The sequence below is a fragment of the Cherax quadricarinatus genome, chromosome 53, assembly GCF_038502225.1.
Source record: "Cherax quadricarinatus isolate ZL_2023a chromosome 53, ASM3850222v1, whole genome shotgun sequence".
Taxonomy (NCBI): Eukaryota; Metazoa; Arthropoda; class Malacostraca; order Decapoda; family Parastacidae; genus Cherax; species Cherax quadricarinatus.
Window position 1 is genome coordinate 14359114 of NC_091344.1, and position 18908 is coordinate 14378021.

General features: G+C 41.1%; 1 protein-coding gene across 1 annotated transcript in view; it reads right to left on the bottom strand.

Moving 5' to 3' along the window:
* The window catches only part of Snoo (Sno oncogene), a gene marked incomplete in the record, with an annotated part of 473129 nt that extends 461370 nt beyond the window's left edge, over positions 1-11759 (bottom strand). Inside the window, 1 exon segment of the mRNA XM_070096347.1 lies at positions 10336-11759. Within this exon segment, the coding sequence (XP_069952448.1) occupies positions 10336-11625 (1290 nt within the window).
* Between the last annotated feature and the right edge of the window lie 7149 nt (positions 11760-18908).

Genomic DNA, 18908 nt, shown 5'->3' on the forward strand with positions numbered 1-18908 from the left:
GTCATGGTTATCCTGTGAGCGGTAACTCAAAATACAGGATTACAGAGGTCACAAAAGGTCTTTGTAGGGCCTCAGTGAGCATTGTTACATCATTAGGAAGGAATATCAATCATTTTGTATTTTACAATTTCTTCATATAGTTGTTGTACACAGTACAGTAAGGAATTCAATCTCAAAAATTTGATTTTTTATCACCACTAAAAAAAAAAAAAATTGTTCATAGCTGGGTTGCAGTCTCTATGAAGATAGTTTGTTCATCTAGTAGATACAAAATGTGGATACAACCTCAAGATTTCAGAAATCTCATCGTTAACAATGAGGTGTTTTGCTATATCCTGTAAAGATATACTGCTCTAGTGTATGGCCCTGTCTCTGTCCACACTTTGCATATAATGTCACTGACATCTCCATACAAACCGTACTGCCAGAGATACTTATAGCCCAACCTTGGTCTAGCAGTAACAAAATCTTGCAATCTACTGACCTTGTTACTTTCCCCATATATATGTTTCGCTTGATACATTTCACTATGATGGATAATGAATCAGCTAGTTCCTGTCTGTACAATTCTACTTCAAGCTCGTTTGCTATCTTCTTTCTGACAATGTTTTGTAAACTCATTGAAAAATTAAAGTTATATTCAGCATTCTTTTTATTTAATGCTTGTTTAGTTAATTCATCAACTCTATCATGCTCCAGGAGGCCTGTGTGAGAGGGAATCCACAAAAGCTTAAATGTAATCCCTTTCTTAATAACTGACGTAATTCTGTGCCTAGTACTTCACACACAAGCATGCTAAATTAAGGTCTCTGGTTATATAGAGCAAGTAATGCGGAACAAGAGTCAAATGCAATTATACTGTGTGGAAGCCTGAGAGCAACAAGTATGGCAATCAGCTTAGTTTGTAAGGTGGAAGTCCAGTTATTAATTCTAATAAACCTCTTTATATTAGTGTCATCAAGCCGGTCACTTCATGCCCTCCCACTGACACGGTTGCCCCTCAACAATCAAGAAAAATTAATACAGACACATATAAAGGTTGTATAAATTAAATGTGCTTTACAGCTTGAAAACGTAGAGACCCTTCACTGCTAATATACTCAGTCAAATATCTGAATTACTGGGAACGCCTAAAGTCTCTTGAACTGTACACCTTGGAACCTAGGCGAGACACATACATCATAATCTACACCTGGAAAATTATCGAGGGATTGATTCCAAACCTGCATACTGAAATCCATCCACATGAAGCATGAAACAAAAGACCTCCAATGAAAAGGTGAGGCGTGATAAGTAAATAAGAGAACTTAACAAGTGTATGGGGACTTTTCAACAAGTTCCCTACATGTATACCTTGATATATCTTTTGATATATACCTTTGAAGAATTTCGAGAGTATATCTACTCTCTGAGCCCGGCCATGGGCCAGGCTCGTCTAGTGCTCGCCTGGTCAACCAGGCTGTTGCTGCTGGAGGCCCGCTGCCCCACATATCCATCAGAGCCTGGGTGATCTGGCACCTGGTGAAGATACTTGTCTAGTTTCCTCTTGAAGGCTTCAACACTTGTTCCAGCAGTGTTTCTGATATCTTCTGGTAAGATGTTGAAAAGTCTGGGACTCCGGATGTTGATACAGTGTTCCCTTATTGTCCCCACCGCACCCCTGCTCCTCACTGGGTTTATTTTACACTTCCTCCCATATCTCTCACTCCAGTATGTTGTTATGGCAGTGTGCAGATTTGGGACCAAGCCCTCGAGTACCTTCCAGGTATATATTATCATGTACCTCTCTCTCCTCCGCTCCAATGAGTAAATGTTCAAGACTTGCAGGCGTTCCCAGTAGTTTAGGTGCTTTACTGGCTCAGTGTGAGCCGTAAACGATCTCTGTAATTGTTCCAGCTCCGATATTTCTCCTGCCCTGAACGGGGCCGTCAGCACTGAGCAATATTCTAAGTGAGGGAGCACTAGCGATTTGAAGAGTGTCACAATCGGCATTGTTTCCCTTGTTTTGAAAGTTCTCAATACCCACCCAGTCATCTTTCTGGCTGTCGTGATGTATGTATAAGGAAGATTATCAAAAAAATCTGCTGTCATGAAGAGCGAGCTTGATCATTTTTTTCAAAAACATCATAGGGCCATCTCATTGAGTATAACAATGTCAGATGACCTACCATTTAGAGAACACAATAAAGCAAATCCTGCGAGAGGCCAGAAAATTGAAAGGTTGGATAGTGAGAATTTGAACAAGAAAAATCACGCCAATAGTGACACAAAAACCCGCATATAGGAGACTGAAGCTTACGACATTTCAGTCCTACTTGGACCATTAACTGTGACTAGTTATTGGTTCCAGTTGTACTGAAACGTTGTCATAAGTTTGTCTCATATATGCGGGTTATTTGTGTATCTCCACCATTTATGCTGAAACACATGTTGGGTTCTAAGGTTAGATAAGCACCTGTGGAGAGAGTTACCAAAGAAGACACACCTACCCATAGACACAAACCATTCAGACTTTACCAACACGTTAAGGGGCCCTCTGCAAAGTGCCAGATTAATCAGACTGTAATGGCTATGTATGCAGGCAGGTGGCTAAACAACCTAATTATTATAATCAAATTAGCCATTAAACCCACAAGGATCACACTGTACTGTAGGGAAGGATGCATAAAAGTAGGAATGTGTAAAGGTTAATTAAGAGTGAGCGAAGGGTAGGAGTATATAAAATTAAGGGTTAGTGGAGGTGAGGTTAATACAGGAGTAATACTGAAATCAAAGTTGGTGTAATAATGTAGTTTTAGTTTAAAAGTCAAGAGTCTGTGTCAAAGGTGAGACTTTCGGTGAGGAGGTCAGTGAGTGTTAAGGTGGTTTAGATGCTGTAAATGGATCCTGCGTACACTCTGATTGACAGGACAGTCTAGTAAGATATGTTGAACAGTGTGACCTGAGAGTCCTCACTGAGTGGTGCTGGTCGTTTCTCCAAGTTGCTGGTCGTTCCTCCAAGTGGTGGTGGTCGTTTCTCCAAGGGGTGCCGGTCGTTCCTCCAAGTGGTGCCAGTCGTTTCTCCAAGTGGAGTAAGTCATGTATATCCAACACTTAAGCTCAAAAGAGCAGTCTCTCAAGCCCCACAATGGTGGGAAAATGGCCAGAATCCTAAACATGATTGGAGAGGAAACAATTTATTGTTGCAAAATGAGGACAAACGTTGCTGTTTCCCTGTCATATTCCATCACACGGGATGGGTCACTTACATAGAGATGAACTGGTAAGCCAGCGGAAGTCCTCGGTCAGATGACCAAAAGCTCCAGCTGTGGGTCATCATATGACGAAGACCCACGTCAGAAAACACTTGAGCGGAAAAGTAATGTGAAGGATCTTGGAGTGGTAATGTTTGAAGATTTCACCTTCACGGATCACAAAAGTGCCACTATCACATCTGCTAGGAAAATGATAGGATGGATAATTAGAACATTCAAGACAAGAGATGCCAAGCCAATGATGATCCTTTTTAAATCACTTGTTCTCTCTAGGCTGGAATATTGCTGTACATTTACATCTCCATTCAAGACAGGTAAAATCGCAGACCTACAGAATGTACAGAAAATCTTTACAGCACATATAAGTTCCATCAAACACCTTAACCACTGGGAACGCTTGGAAGCACTTGACTTGTACCCACTGGAGCGCAGGCGAGAGAGATGCATCATAATCTACACCAGGAAAATTCTAGAGGGACTGGTGCCTAATCTGCACACAGAAATCACTCCCTACGAATATAAGAGACTTGGCAGGCGATGCAACATAATCCCCAATGAAAAGTTGGGGTGCCATTAGTACACTAAGAGAAAACACAATAAATGTCCGGGGCCCAAGACTGTTCAACAGCCTCCCACCAGCCGTAAGGGGTATTACCGATAGACCCCTGGTTATCTTCAAAGGGGAGCTGGACAGATACCTACAGTCAATGCCGGATCAGCCGGACTGTGGGTCGTACGCTGGACTACATGCGGCCAGCAGTAACAGCTTAGTTGATCAGGCCCTGATCCACTGGGAGGTCTGGTCATGGACTGGGCAGCGGGGGCGTTGATCCCCGGAATACCCTCCAGGTGGATTCCAGGTAAACATTATGACTACCTACATATTGTTGAAATGTCTCAGTAAATGTGTGTCACTTCTTGTATCCTTTACGGCTTCCGTGGCCTATAAGGGAACCTAATTCAGCGCGGGTTAACAACAGCCAATCCTCAACTCTCATATTTTTTCAAGATATCAGAGAAAGTCATAATTTCTAGCTCCAGTAACCGCTGATCCTGGAACTTACTCAGGCTCCAATGATCCGTCTGTAGATACCTAATTCAGATCTCCGTCAGATTTAGTACTGAAAATAGCTAGGTATTCACACCTGATTACAATCTCAGACATGTGACTTTCTTCTTTAGGGTTTAATCACCTTTACTCTTATCTCATATTCTTCCCACGGAAGACAATTTTCACATTCTTGGTTCCATAATGAATTGATAATACAGCAGTTTGGTGTTAAGTACTAAGAACAACAACAACAATAATAATTATTATTATTATTATTATTGCTGTTGTTGTTGATAGAGGAAGCGCTAAACACATAAGAACTACAGCGCCTGTGAAACGGAAGGACCTTAGGTTTGGACCGAGGAAGATAAAGGCAGCTCTAATCCTTCAGAAAAAAGCCCTTCACCACCAACAAAGAAGCTCCCCTGAAAGGAGTCCCTACGAAGAATATTGTTTGCACTACACTATGCTTAAATAATTTAGTGGCAGAAGTGGTAATAAACTCCCACACCCTCCATGGATGGATGCAGTGTACATTACTTGATTATTATTATTAATATAATCAAAATTGCGTGCTAACCCACAAGAGTCATACAGCGCTGAGTTCATTAATTTAACTCTACCATTCTTGAAGCCCGAATGGGACTCTGATCATTTCTATTGCTCTATCATGACGCATGAAATAAATTATGGTGCCTCTAGCCTATACTAGAAGTCCGTGTGTTCCTCAGGAAGCCAGACTCATAACTCCTTTTATGGGGGTAAAGGAGAGAGGAGGTGAGGTGTGAAGCAGTGTAGTTCTAGAGGGGTGAGGGTGGTTCCCGATCGCTCGTAAGTAGGAATAGTGATTGTCGGGACTCGCTTTAAAAAAAAAATCATAAAATAATAAAAGTTACAGCAAATGTCATAAGTAAAGAGGTCCAATCAATAACATACTACAAGCACATTCAAATCTCCCATTATTTCAATGATGGAACATTAAAGGGTAAGCTACGTACTTTCCCAGTCTTCCTTGAGATAATAATCAATCATTCTCACCTTCTTCTCATAGGTTAGATTAGGTTAACATCTCAGGTACCAAATGTTAATCTGCTATTTGTCATGTGCTATTGATTCTGGGGATTATCTTCCCCATGACCGGTCTCAGACCAGGCCTCCTAGGTTGAAAAGGAAATATTACAGGACGAAGACTCGCATAAGAAAGTAAAGGTACCTGTATACCAAATGTATGTAGAAGTTTGGAAGATATACCTGTCATCTCAGAAACAAAGGATCAGTAATCCTGCTAGTGTAAAAAAATTATACTGTTTGTATATTCTTACTTATTCCCAAGAAATACTTCTCCATACCAGTAATGAGGTATACTAATACGTAGCTTGCTCAGGAGAGTTGAGAAGCTTCTTAACCCAGGATAATTAATTGAATTAAATCGATTCTATTTTGATACTGAAGCAATGTAAACTTCAGTGCCCCGTTTTAAGTACTGAAGCAATGTAAACTTCAGTGCCCCGTTTTAAATACTGAAGCAATGTAAACTTCAGTGCCCTGTTTTAAATACTGAAGCAATGTAAACTTCAGCGCCCTGTTTTAAATACTGAAGCAATGTAAACTTCAGCGCCCTGTTTTAAATACTGAAGCAATGTAAACTTCAGCGCCCTGTTTTAAATACTGAAGCAATGTAAACTTCAGTGCCCCGTTTTAAATACTGAAGCAATGTAAACTTCAGTGCCCCGTTTTAAATACTGAAGCAATGTAAACTTCAGTGCCCCGTTTTAAATACTGAAGCAATGTAAACTTCAGTGCCCCGTTTTAAATACTGAAGCAATGTAAACTTCAGTGCCCCGTTTTAAATACTGAAGCAATGTAAACTTCAGTGCCCCGTTTTAAATACTGAAGCAATGTAAACTTCAGTGCCCCGTTTTAAATACTGAAGCAATGTAAACTTCAGTGCCCTGTTTTAAATACTGAAGCAATGTAAACTTCAGTGCCCTGTTTTAAATACTGAAGCAATGTAAACTTCAGCGCCCTGTTTTAAATACTGAAGCAATGTAAACTTCAGCGCCCTGTTTTAAATACTGAAGCAATGTAAACTTCAGCGCCCTGTTTTAAATACTGAAGCAATGTAAACTTCAGTGCCCTGTTTTAAATACTGAAGCAATGTAAACTTCAGTGCCCTGTTTTAAATACTGAAGCAATGTAAACTTCAGCGCCCTGTTTCAAATACTGAAGCAATGTAAACTTCAGTGCCCTGTTTTAAATACTGAAGCAATGTAAACTTCAGCGCCCTGTTTCAAATACTGAAGCAATGTAAACTTCAGCGCCCTGTTTCAAATACTGAAGCAATGTAAACTTCAGTGCCCTGTTTTAAATACTGAAGCAATGTAAACTTCAGCGCCCTGTTTCAAATACTGAAGCAATGTAAACTTCAGTGCCCTGTTTTAAATACTGAAGCAATGTAAACTTCAGCGCCCTGTTTTAAATACTGAAGCAATGTAAACTTCAGTGCCCTGTTTCAAATACTGAAGCAATGTAAACTTCAGCGCCCTGTTTCAAATACTGAAGCAATGTAAACTTCAGCGCCCTGTTTTAAATACTGAAGCAATGTAAACTTCAGTGCCCTGTTTCAAATACTGAAGCAATGTAAACTTCAGTGCCCTGTTTCAAATACTGAAGCAATGTAAACTTCAGTGTTCACCTAAGTGATTTTTTAAGAACTCTGCAGAGGGTAAACTCCAGGGTAAGTGAGAAAGGCTGATTCCATTCACTGTATGACTTACATCTATTAATAATTCCATATTTAATAAAGCTATAATACGTTTACTCATGAGAAGGCATTGAGGGTTGTCCTCTCTTTACCTTTTCCCCGTAACTGGGAATGAAGTAATGTAGCCCAATGTTGCTTCAGCCTGTTCTAGACATTGCCTGTACCTATTTACTGCTAGGCGAACACAGGCAGCAGGTGTAAGAAGAGTTGCCCTTACATCTCAGCCTGCCTGGGAACCAACTAATAATATCAGAACTGTTAGCCACAGAGGGTTAATAACATAGTATAAATCCAATATTATTTTCCTGTAAACAGCTCAATCCGCATGCGTCATTCAGCGCACGGAGTGATGGACGTTCAATACTCTTCACTAAGTGCAAGACAAAGATATCTAGCTGTACTAACCCAGTTGTGAGGATAACCCAAAAAATGTGGCTTATTTTTACTGGGATACGTAGGTCATTCGTCGAAATGCGACCCACATCAGTTGACAAACGGGGAAACAAGTGTTAGGAAGTTCTGAAATTTGAAGAACGTTTTGACCTTAGAAATCATTCACCACTTTTATCATTAAAATATAAATGCAAAACACACAAAAGAATACCCATAGTAAAAATGGAAACTAGTAACTTGCTATCAGAAATATTACAGGATTAAGTATGGAAGTTTTCAAAAGGAAATTGAACCACCACTTCCTCTTACTACTAAATCAGCCAGATACTGATGAATATGTGGGCCAGCAGGCCGCCAACAGCAACAGCCTAATTGAACAGAAAAGTATGGCCCCCAGGCCGGGCTGTGAGTATAGAAAAAATTCTGAAACTGGTCAAAGGAATATTACAAATAATAGCATGAACAAACAAGCAACGCATTTATCACACCAAGTTAAAGTAACCATCATCAGAATAATAATCCGCGAAAGAAAAATTATACTGGTAATCTCAAAGGACTTTTCTAAAAGTTCTCCGAGGTTTTTAAAAACAGCCCAGTAATTATAAAACCCACGAGATAAACGAAAACCCCGAAGCTTCGCCCAAGAGTGAACTCGGGGAACGAGAATCTCCTATATTATTTAACAACATAACGCAATTCGGGACTGAAGGTATACATTTTGGGTGTGCCCAGTTCCATTCTGTATACCTTGGAACTATTTCCTCTTAGTAAGCACCTCTTACTACAAGGGTACAGACCCGACCCCGTATTACTGTATCACGCACTCAGAAGTGACCTTAAAGCGAGCTCTTTGTGAAGCCTTATTGGCCCTCCAATGTAACACATACACGTCTAAATTTGTAGCAAATGTCAACTCAAATCACTGTTGCCAGACAAGAGAGGGGCGTCCCCTGCCAGAGGAGACAGACGCCAGCCGTATTCATGGTCTGTTGGCTGCCTGCTGCTGTTGCATCTCCAACGCTGCCTTTCCTCCGTCTCAAGCTTTCTACTGCCCACTTTTTGCACAAACATCGTGCACCAAAATGCAAGTGGGACGGCCTTACAATTTTAGTTTTCTTCCCTTTTCATGTAAGATAGCGATTTGTTATCATTAACACGTGTAAACCTATGTTCATTGTAACATGCTGTGGTAGAGTTGTCACACACAGCAAAATAACTGGGAACAAAGTGTGAGAGGGAATGTGGGAGTGTGCATGACGCAAGAAGGTAAGCAGAGGCAGCCAAGCACAACGTCTGGGGTCCCAAGGATGTCTGTGTGGTGGGCGCCGTCTGTGTGATGGCGTGGCCTACCTCTTACTGCCAGGTACGCGGCGACCGGCAAGGTTACATCAACTCCACACGTTTGCAGCGACAACGCTACCGGGGTGGGAGTGGTGGTGGTATGTTAGTCAGGAAACAGGACAAGTGTCTTTTGACACGGTTAGTCAAATTATGACCCGGAACTAGTTAAGCATTAGTTAGTTTACGTGTGTGATAGTCCCGTGACAGATTTCAAGAGTTGTTCTACCCTCACAGCCCTCACCCTGGAGGCCAGGCTTATCTATTGATTGCTTCTTCAACCAGGCTGTTGCTGTTGGCGACCCGCTGGCCACATATTCCTCACAGCCTGGTTGATCTGTTACTCGGTAGAGGTAGTGGTTCAATTTTACATTTATACCAGCAATATTAGTTTTTTTTTTATATCTGCTGGTAGCAGGTTGATACAGCGAATGTTGATACAGTGTTCTCTTGTGCCCACGGCGCCCCTACTTTCACTGGGTTTATTCTACACTTACTCCCATATCTCTCACTCCTGTATATTGTTAAGGCAGTGTGTAGGTTTGGGACTAGGCCCTCCAGCAAACCTACGTTTTACACCCCATTAATTAGTAGTGCTCTTATATTTTATTCATTCCAAACCGGAGAAAGCGCTAAACCGGTAGTGGTCATAATGCGCCTGGGGAATGGGTGTCATTAAGATGCGACCCAAGAGGACTATAAATCCACTTTCATGGATCAAGTGCCCCTTACCAGCATCAGGGCACCTTTAAGAGGATTATTGTCCCAAGATAAAGATAGTCTCATGGGTAACCACTAAAATGTGGTTATCAGGGGTTAACCACATTCAACTATCCCTAGCCAGCTTATTCAGTGATACATTTGTCATCAGGAATTAACCAAACTTATTGTATGCCTGGCCAACTTATATATACACTAACCACATCAGTCATCAATGACTCAAGGTAAATATTATTCAAAATAAATGGAAGTCGAGTCAGACTGCAATACTGGCTCTTCTTGATTATTGATTTTTCCCCCAGCACGTGGATACACAGACCTAGGAACTACGTCCAAACGGGCTTAGCAAAACTGTACTTATATATACACCCATTACAAGTTAAATATCCATATATATATATATATATATATATATATATATATATATATATATATATATATATATATATATATATATATATATATATATATATATACGCACACAAGCGCCTTCAATGTTTCTAAATATGACTGTTAAACTAATAAATTTTAATTATTTTCGTATTTAACTGAAGTATCAGTGGTATGCAAGAGTACAGTGGCAATGACTTCCACACTTTAAATAATATATTCAGTGTAATGTTTCCCTTCACTCACCGAGACGACCTTGACAAAGTTCAAATTAATGATTTTACGCCAGCGAACTTAGGGTTCTGGACGCATTGGAATCTGCTGCCACGGACTTAGCGTGACTACATGTCGTACCAGAGCGTATATATACAACGTACCACAGGAGTTATACCCTAGCATTCTGCACATTTTTATGGACGACTTACCTGTTTGCGCTTGTAATTGGCACCAGATGGATCAAATTTATTTTTAAAGGTTTTAAGTTGTGCCTCGGCCTTCTCTAGAGGCAGGTGCTGATCCTTGGCTAGTAGGAGATAGGTGCGCCACTGTTCAGCTTCGAAGCCCCAGTGAATAGTCTGGTTCTCTAGTGCTCTGTGGGCGTGGCAGACGAAGCGGGCTGGAGGAAGGAGCCCATGGCACTCCTCACACTCAATACACGCTGCACCAGCACTCGTGTACAGCTCATCCCATACCAAACCTTTACACTTGCCGAAGCAGGTGTGGTACACACGTAGGTGTGGGTGTTCTTGCGGCTGTGACGGAGCCGGGGCGGGTGCACGGGTAGGGTGGGCGTGCAGCAGGGCTTGGGTCAGTCTCTGGGCGTCCGTGTTGGTAATGAGTCCACAGGACCTGGCAGTGTGTGGCAGGACGCCCGCAACACGCAGGGCGTCCAGCTGGGAGGGAGTACAACGAGAGCAGTAGATCCGCAGTTCATCACACACGGAGTTGATCTGTCCCAAGGAGAACTCTCGCAACACCGTGTTCAGGATCTGTGGCAGGCACAAACGCTTCTCCCCGCCCACGTTGAAGCAGGCGATAGGCTCCCCGTCGAGTAAAGTCTCCTCCCGTGTGGGTCCCGCCCCAGGGGAGCCTTTGTCGGCAGCAGCAAGCACTGGCCAGGGCTGTGGTGGAAAGGGAGCTGGGGCTAAGAACACCCCAGGCTCCACCCACGATCCTCCAACACAACCGCTACTGCTGGAGGTGCTGCTGGTGGTGGTGTTGGCGCATTTGGTGGCGCTGCAAGTATCGCTGCTGGTGCTCCGGACATTGGCAGTGGGAGAACTGATGGCAGTGCTGGGGGTATCTACAGGAACGTCTTTGACATCTGGCAGGCGAGGCTCCCTGGTGGGAGAAGTGGGCGTAAAGGTGGTGATCTGAGTGGTGGGCGTGTGGGTGGTGGGCGGAGTGGGTGTAGAAGCCCGCCTACAATCGCTATCATCCACACACCTCAGACATTTGTCCACAGTTTTGTTTTTGCGTGAGTCCTCGTAGAGGAGAGCCTTCTTGAAACTGAGCTCTTTGTAGATCTCATGTTTAGTGTGAGCATCCAGCAGTTTGATGGAAGGAGGTTCCTCATCATACTCCGCTAACTTTTTATTGAGGGCCGTGTCAGTGAGGTAAGAGTTAGGTCCTGGACCATGCAGACTGGTCATTGCTGCAGTTTGGTACGAGCGAAGCACGCGTTTCAGGTGCGGGCTGTAGTCCGGTGTCGCCATAAGGGCTGTTTAGTTTACACTGGGCACTTCATCAACTAACACAACATATCATCACTGCACTCACTGCGGTGTTGAGCCGCGACACGCGAGCATCATCCTCCTCCCGCGTCTAGTTGCTTACTGCTGCTTTTACTATTCTTTCCTCGCCGCTCCGTCTCGCGCACTGTTGCCACGTATACACTTCTCTTCGTTTCATAAACAAGTGAGACATTTAAAAATAATACATTGCCTCAACACTGCGCATTTATTACAAATATAACGAAGCAAACACACCATTAGCCTCATAATGGCAAATTCGTAAGTAATTTTGTATTCACATTTTGCAACCGGGGCACTCACATGTGTGCAAACTATCATCTGTACTCTAATATATTCTCTGCAGAATTAGTTACACTTTCAACATAATACACCAGCATATGATACTCTAGTTACCTCAGCATCACCATTAAGCACGCAAATGAGCTAGAAATTAATGTTATAGAGAAAATAGAAGAGAGGGAATGCAAGGTCCACGTCCTGGCTTGCCAGACGCTGCCTGTGTCTGCCTGGCCAACACACAACACTAACCCTTATTTCTCTTTCTTCCACGTTCACCAATTTCCCTTCAACGTGTTGATCAAGTGCAATACACGGGCGATTGACCTCCACATAAAAATCTCGGTGAAGATGGGAAAGATACGGGAATTCCAAAATAGCCCAGGAGGATAAATATATACAAGGTGGTGAGTCACATTGGCCGTCATAATACAGCGGCGTGATAGTCTGGCGGCAGCCTCACCTACCTACTATTATTACGTACAATGTCTGACATTCTTCTGCTTTACGTATACGCTCACTATAATTCTCCTTGATAGTACTTCTGTAATAAGTTCAAGTCACTCACGTCTCTTGGCATTATTTTTTATGGGTTCTTGTATATATTGTATAAATACAAGCACTCCTGTGCAGCTATAATAATCTGCATGATGTGTTTGAGTATTATTATTATTATTATTATTATTATTATTATTATTATTATTATTACTGTTAATAATAATAATAATAATATTGTTATATTCATGGACGGAGTTTTAAGCCTATCGACTACGCTAAGGTTATTAAGGCCGACGTTTTCACCTCCACACAAGTATATTTTAATCCCCAAATTAGGGATTAAACTGTTCATCTTATATACTCTAAGAGCCTCACACTTCTCTATGTACATGCTGTCTATATTCACGGAGAAGCACTACCCCGCGAGGGTCACAAAGATTTGATCCGGGAAAAGGGAAGGGTAACTTATTTTTGTCCAGCAGTCCCTCCACCAGCATCAAGGGCGCCCCCACCCACACTCATATTTCATCACATAGGATTGTTTCCATGTCATACTTCACATAGGATTGTTTCCATGTCATACTTCACATAGGATTGTTTCCATGTCATACTTCACATAGGATTGTTTCCATGTCATACTTCACATAGGATTGTTTTCATGTAATTATTCATCACAGAGGATTGTTTCCATGCCTTACTTCATCACATAGAATAGTTTCCATAAAGAACAAAGAGGCACAATACTGTGACTGGAACAATACACAAATAACCTGCACATACGAGAAATAAACTTTATGACGACGTTTCGGTCTGGCTTGGACCATTAACAGGTTTCATTATTATACTTCATCATATAAGACAGTTTCCTTGTTATACACCATTGTTTCCCTGTCATCATAATATAAGATTGTTTTCCTGTCATACATCATTAAATTTTATTGTTTGTCATACTTCATGCCTAGTCAAGGACCGGACCGCGGGGGCGTTGACCCCCGGAACACCTTTCAGGTAAGTAGACTCCAGGCAGACCACATAGGATTGTTTCCATGTCACACAGGATTGTTTAAATTTCGTATGTCATCACATAAGATTGTTTCCCTGCCATACTCCATCACACAAGACTGTTTCCCTGCCATACTCCATCACACAAGACTGTTTCCCTGCCATACTCCATCACACAAGACTGTTTCCCTGCCATACTCCATCACACAAGACTGTTTCCCTGCCATACTCCATCACACAAGACTGTTTCCCTGCTATACTCTATCACACAAGACTGTTTCCCTGCCATACTCCATCACACAAGACTGTTTCCCTGCCATACTCCATCACACAAGACTGTTTCCCTGCCATACTCCATCACACAAGACTGTTTCCCTGCTATACTCTATCACACAAGACTTTTTCCCTGCCATACTCCATCACACAAGACTGTTTCCCTGCCATACTCCATCACACAAGACTGTTTCCCTGCCATACTCTATCACACAAGACATCACACAAGACTTTTCCCTGCCATACTCCATCACACAAGACTGTTTCCCTGCCATACTCCATCACACAATACTGTTTCCCTGCCATACTCTCCATCACACAAGACTTTTTCCCTGCCATACTCCATCACACAAGACTGTTTCCCTGCCATACTCCATCACACAAGACTGTTTCCCTGCCATACTCCATCACACAAAACTGTTTCCCTGCCATACTCCATCACACAAGACTTTTTCCCTGCCATACTCCATCACACAAAACTGTTTCCCTGCCATACTCCATCACGCAAGACTGTTTCCCTGCCATACTCCATCACACAAGACTTTTTCCCTGCCATACTCCATCACACAAAACTGTTTCCCTGCCATACTCCATCACACAAGACTGTTTCCCTGCCATACTCTATCACACAAGACTTTTTCCCTGCCATACTCCATCACACAAGACTGTTTTCCTGCCATACTCCACACAAGACTGTTTCCCTGCCATACTCTATCACACAAGACTTTTTCCCTGCCATACTCCATCACACAAGACTGTTTCCCTGCCATACTCCATCACACAAGACTGTTTCCCTGCTATACTCTATCACACAAGACTTTTTCCCTGCCATACTCCATCACACAAGACTGTTTCCCTGCCATACTCCATCACACAAGACTGTTTCCCTGCCATACTCCATCACACAAGACTGTTTCCCTGCCATACTCCATCACACAAGACTGTTTCTCTGCCATACTCCATCACACAAGACTGTTTCCCTGCCATACTCCATCACACAAGACTGTTTCCCTGCCATACTCCATCACACAAGACTTTTTCCCTGCCATACTCCATCACACAAGACTTTTTCCCTGCCATACTCCATCACACAAGACTGTTTCCCTGCCATACTCCATCACACAAGACTGTTTCCCTGCCATACTCCATCACACAAGACTGTTTCTCTGCCATACTCCATCACACAAGACTGTTTCCCTGCCATACTCCATCACACAAGACTGTTTCCCTGCCATACTCCATCACACAAGACTGTTTCCCTGCCATACTCCATCACAAGATGTTTCCACACATGCTATCAAAAACTGTCTTGGCTGAGCAAGTCTTCTCACTGACAAGTGCCACACTGACAAGTGCCACACTGGCAAACGCCACACTGACAAGTACCACACTTGTCAGCAACTCTGCCACCAAGACGGAGGTTTTTAATAACTAATTATAACGCTAAATTATAGACTAGACACACCACTAACTTCAAGGTTTCTGCATAATTATTTTCAGGGAAAACAAGTTTTTTTATAACTGCCCTATTTACAGTAATGTTTGTGTTATTGTTTGTTAGTTCCAGTGGCGTCACTGTCCTCAGTGGGTATGATGCACCGCTACAGTTTAGGGGAGGAACGGATGCTTAACGCAGAAAATCTGGAAGGCCTGAAAATGTTGCTTAAGGGCAGGCAATCTTCAGGATGTGTGCATGTCTAAAGAAGAATGAATACTTCCTTGGATCAAGAGCCCTTCAGCAGCATTGTCATATCACGGACGAGAAGGACAGAACCTTTTAACCTCAGTATGGTAAGTAATTAGTAATAAGTTAAGACGGTAAGAATATGATAATGGTATATAATACCAACAAGTTAATAAGTAAGATACATGCGCAACAATGAGGTATCTTTATTCCGAAGATTTTCGCCTACACAGTAGGCTTCTTCAATAGAATACTGAGGAGGCAGTAGAACAGTAGTGATGTAAAGACGATATAATCAGTGTACCACCCTCGAAGACGTAGTTTTGGGGTGGTCAGTCTCTCAGCCTGGAGGGACTGACCAACTCCAGATTATGTTTTTAGTTATCCATTCAACATTATCTGTCTATATATATATATATATATATATATATATATATATATATATATATATATATATATATATATATATATATATATATATATATATATATGTCGTGCCGAATATGTAAAACTGGTCAATTAGCAAGAACTCTTTTAAAATTAAGTCCTTTCTGAAATTTTCTTTTATACGTACGTTTAAAGATATATTTTTTTCATTAATGTTAATGTAAAAATTTTTAATTTTGCACCAAAAGAATCTTAGAAAACTTACCTAACCTTATTATAACAAGAGCAATTTATTTTAGCCTAACCCAACTAAATATATTTTAAATACGTTTACAATAATTTAATACTAAACAAACATAATCAAATATATTTTTTTTCGTTAGGTTCAGAATGATTTTGGCGAAATTATTGCATACACAAATTTTCACTTGTTCTATATGGCAAGATGAGCGTTGCTGTTTAAGCCAAGATCGCAAGTTTTGCCTATTCGGCACGATATATATATATATATATATATATATATATATATATATATATATATATATATATATATATATATATATATATATATATATATATATATATATATATATATATATTATATATCATTTCCCAAACTGCGGCAGGCCAGGACTCGACCCTACGAACCTTGTACTGCCTCCTGAGACAGCACAATGCATGCATCACTGTCTCAGGAGGCAGTACAAGGTTCGTAGGGTCGAGTCCTGGCCTGCCGCAGTTTGGTAAATACGTAATTTAAAATCACTTGTTTCGTGATTTCATTACTATATAGACTGCTTGTTGAGGCGGGTATTCAAACAGGATGAGGCTGAAATTAATCCTTGAGATACCACTGCCACGAGTGTCATCGGGCCAAGACAGAAAACACATAGCTACGTGCTGTGTGCTTGGTTCTTGTAGGATCGCTGGCTCAAGTGGTAAGGCGATGCGTACATTGTGTTGTCTCTGGAGGCGGTATAAGGTTCGTAGGGTCGAGTCCTGGCCTGCCGCAGTTTGGTAAATGATTTAAAATCACTTGTTTCGTGATTTCATTTATATATATATATATATATATATATATATATATATATATATATATATATATATATATATATATATATATATATATATGTATAATATATATATATGCGCGTGCGTATGCAGATTAATCTGAAGTGGAGTGCGTTATCAAAACTTTTTTGCATCGCTGAAAGCTGCAGTCTGCGCAGCCCTGCCAGTCATCATTTATCTCTATAACTGTCTGTCTTAGAACTAAAACATCTCTTAGTAATAATTTTCCTTCCCTAACACAGTATTGGTTTCCTCTGATAAATTCTCTGTTCTCTTGGTGCTCCACTTATCACCTCCTTGGAACCTACGAATCTTTCTATATTATACAGGTTAATGACGTTTGTCTGTAGTTCAGGTCTTTCCGTTTGTCTCATTCCTTCAATATTATTATAATAAAAAAGAAGTGCTAAGCCTACAAGGGTCATCATTCCTTCAATAACAATTTAGGTCTTGCAGATAGATTTCTGGCAGCTGCAATAGTGTTGCAGAGATCTGAGCAAAACTCAGACCTCTGCAACACTATTGTCCTCAAAGACTTGTTATGTTATACCATGAATTAAGGAAAGATCCTGGACTTCACCTTACGAAACAGACAAAGCAAATGTGATAGTAATAGTGGAAAAATAAACATGTTATTAGAAGACGGGGGAACTTACGTACCTATTAAACCTTCTGTTTACTTCTCACACTGTTATCATCGGTGACACCCTCTCCCCTTGATTTTTAGCTTTATCGCCTGGTAACGTACAATAATTTTCACTTGACTGCAATGTCATTGTCATTGTCATTGTCAATGTTATTGTCTTTGATGCAATGTCATTATCAAACTGTCGTTTCCTCCCTAATCTGTTATTTTTTTTTTCGTTTCTAACTCTTCTGGTCGTTTTCCTGTTTCCTGCTGTTTCTACTGCTCTATATTTCTTTCCATGCCCTATCACTTCGCTACTTTCTCTATGCATTTCTTTTTCTTTTATACTTTACCGTTACAATCTATTACGTCAAGTATCTCTTGTGTTGAATTTTCTAATAAGTCTCTAATAGGCATTCACGAAACTATGCATCCCTTTACAATATTCCCTTTTATAGTTTGATTTGTATGGTGCCTCTCTCGGTATTTCTCTTCAGTCTCACTTCTTAGAGGAAATCATACATTAGTACTGCCTGGTCCTTAGTCAATCAATATATTCGACTCTTTTTGTATACATTTATATCCCTTGATTTGAACAAGAAGACATACTAGACTGGTTGTATCTTCCCCTCTCATTTTGTTAATTTACTGCATAGCTGGCTTATTAACTTTGTAAGTGCTCTCAGGGTTCCTATTTTCGATGGGAGTTCCAGTTCAAATATTCGATTTTCCTGTGGTTAAAGTCTGCTATATTCGATAATGTTACATTGATCCTCTTTCATCTTCCTGCTGCGATATGTTATATACATTTCTCTCCTGTTCTTATAATGTTTATCTTTTGATCTCCAGTTGTTGGATAGAAGGTTTTATACTGCATAATACAACTATTGCTGTGGCATACAAAGAGTATGTTACAATTTATTCGGCGTATGTCACACTCCCATATAGGCTGCCTCCTAACCACCGATCCGGGTGCTAAGGATTTAACAATCGATAAGGTACCGTCGTTAATCAGAACCTTGGTTCATTGACCAATCACAGGCAAGCCCGCCAAAGCTGAAGCAACGTGGTTCACTTGCTGTAAGTATTGATAGTGTTGCCTACCTGCTGGTAGAGTATGGTGCGCTCTGGGTTCTGATGTGCCATCTGTCACCGTGGTGTACACTTATTATTCTTTCTGTACAGATTGTACATATATGTATATAGTGGGTGAAGGCAAAAATATACATTATAGTCTACTGCTGAATTTGTTTGCTCCAATTCCCATTACGACCAGGTCTCACAGACCATTCTTTACCTGTGTTTGTAAGAATCACCTTAAATACTCCATTCATTTACTGATACTTTTTCATACTCTATGAAATTTCCTGCTACCAAATCTGCCAGTTCCTCCTAGACAGCTTGCAGCCCATCAGGGAATAATGT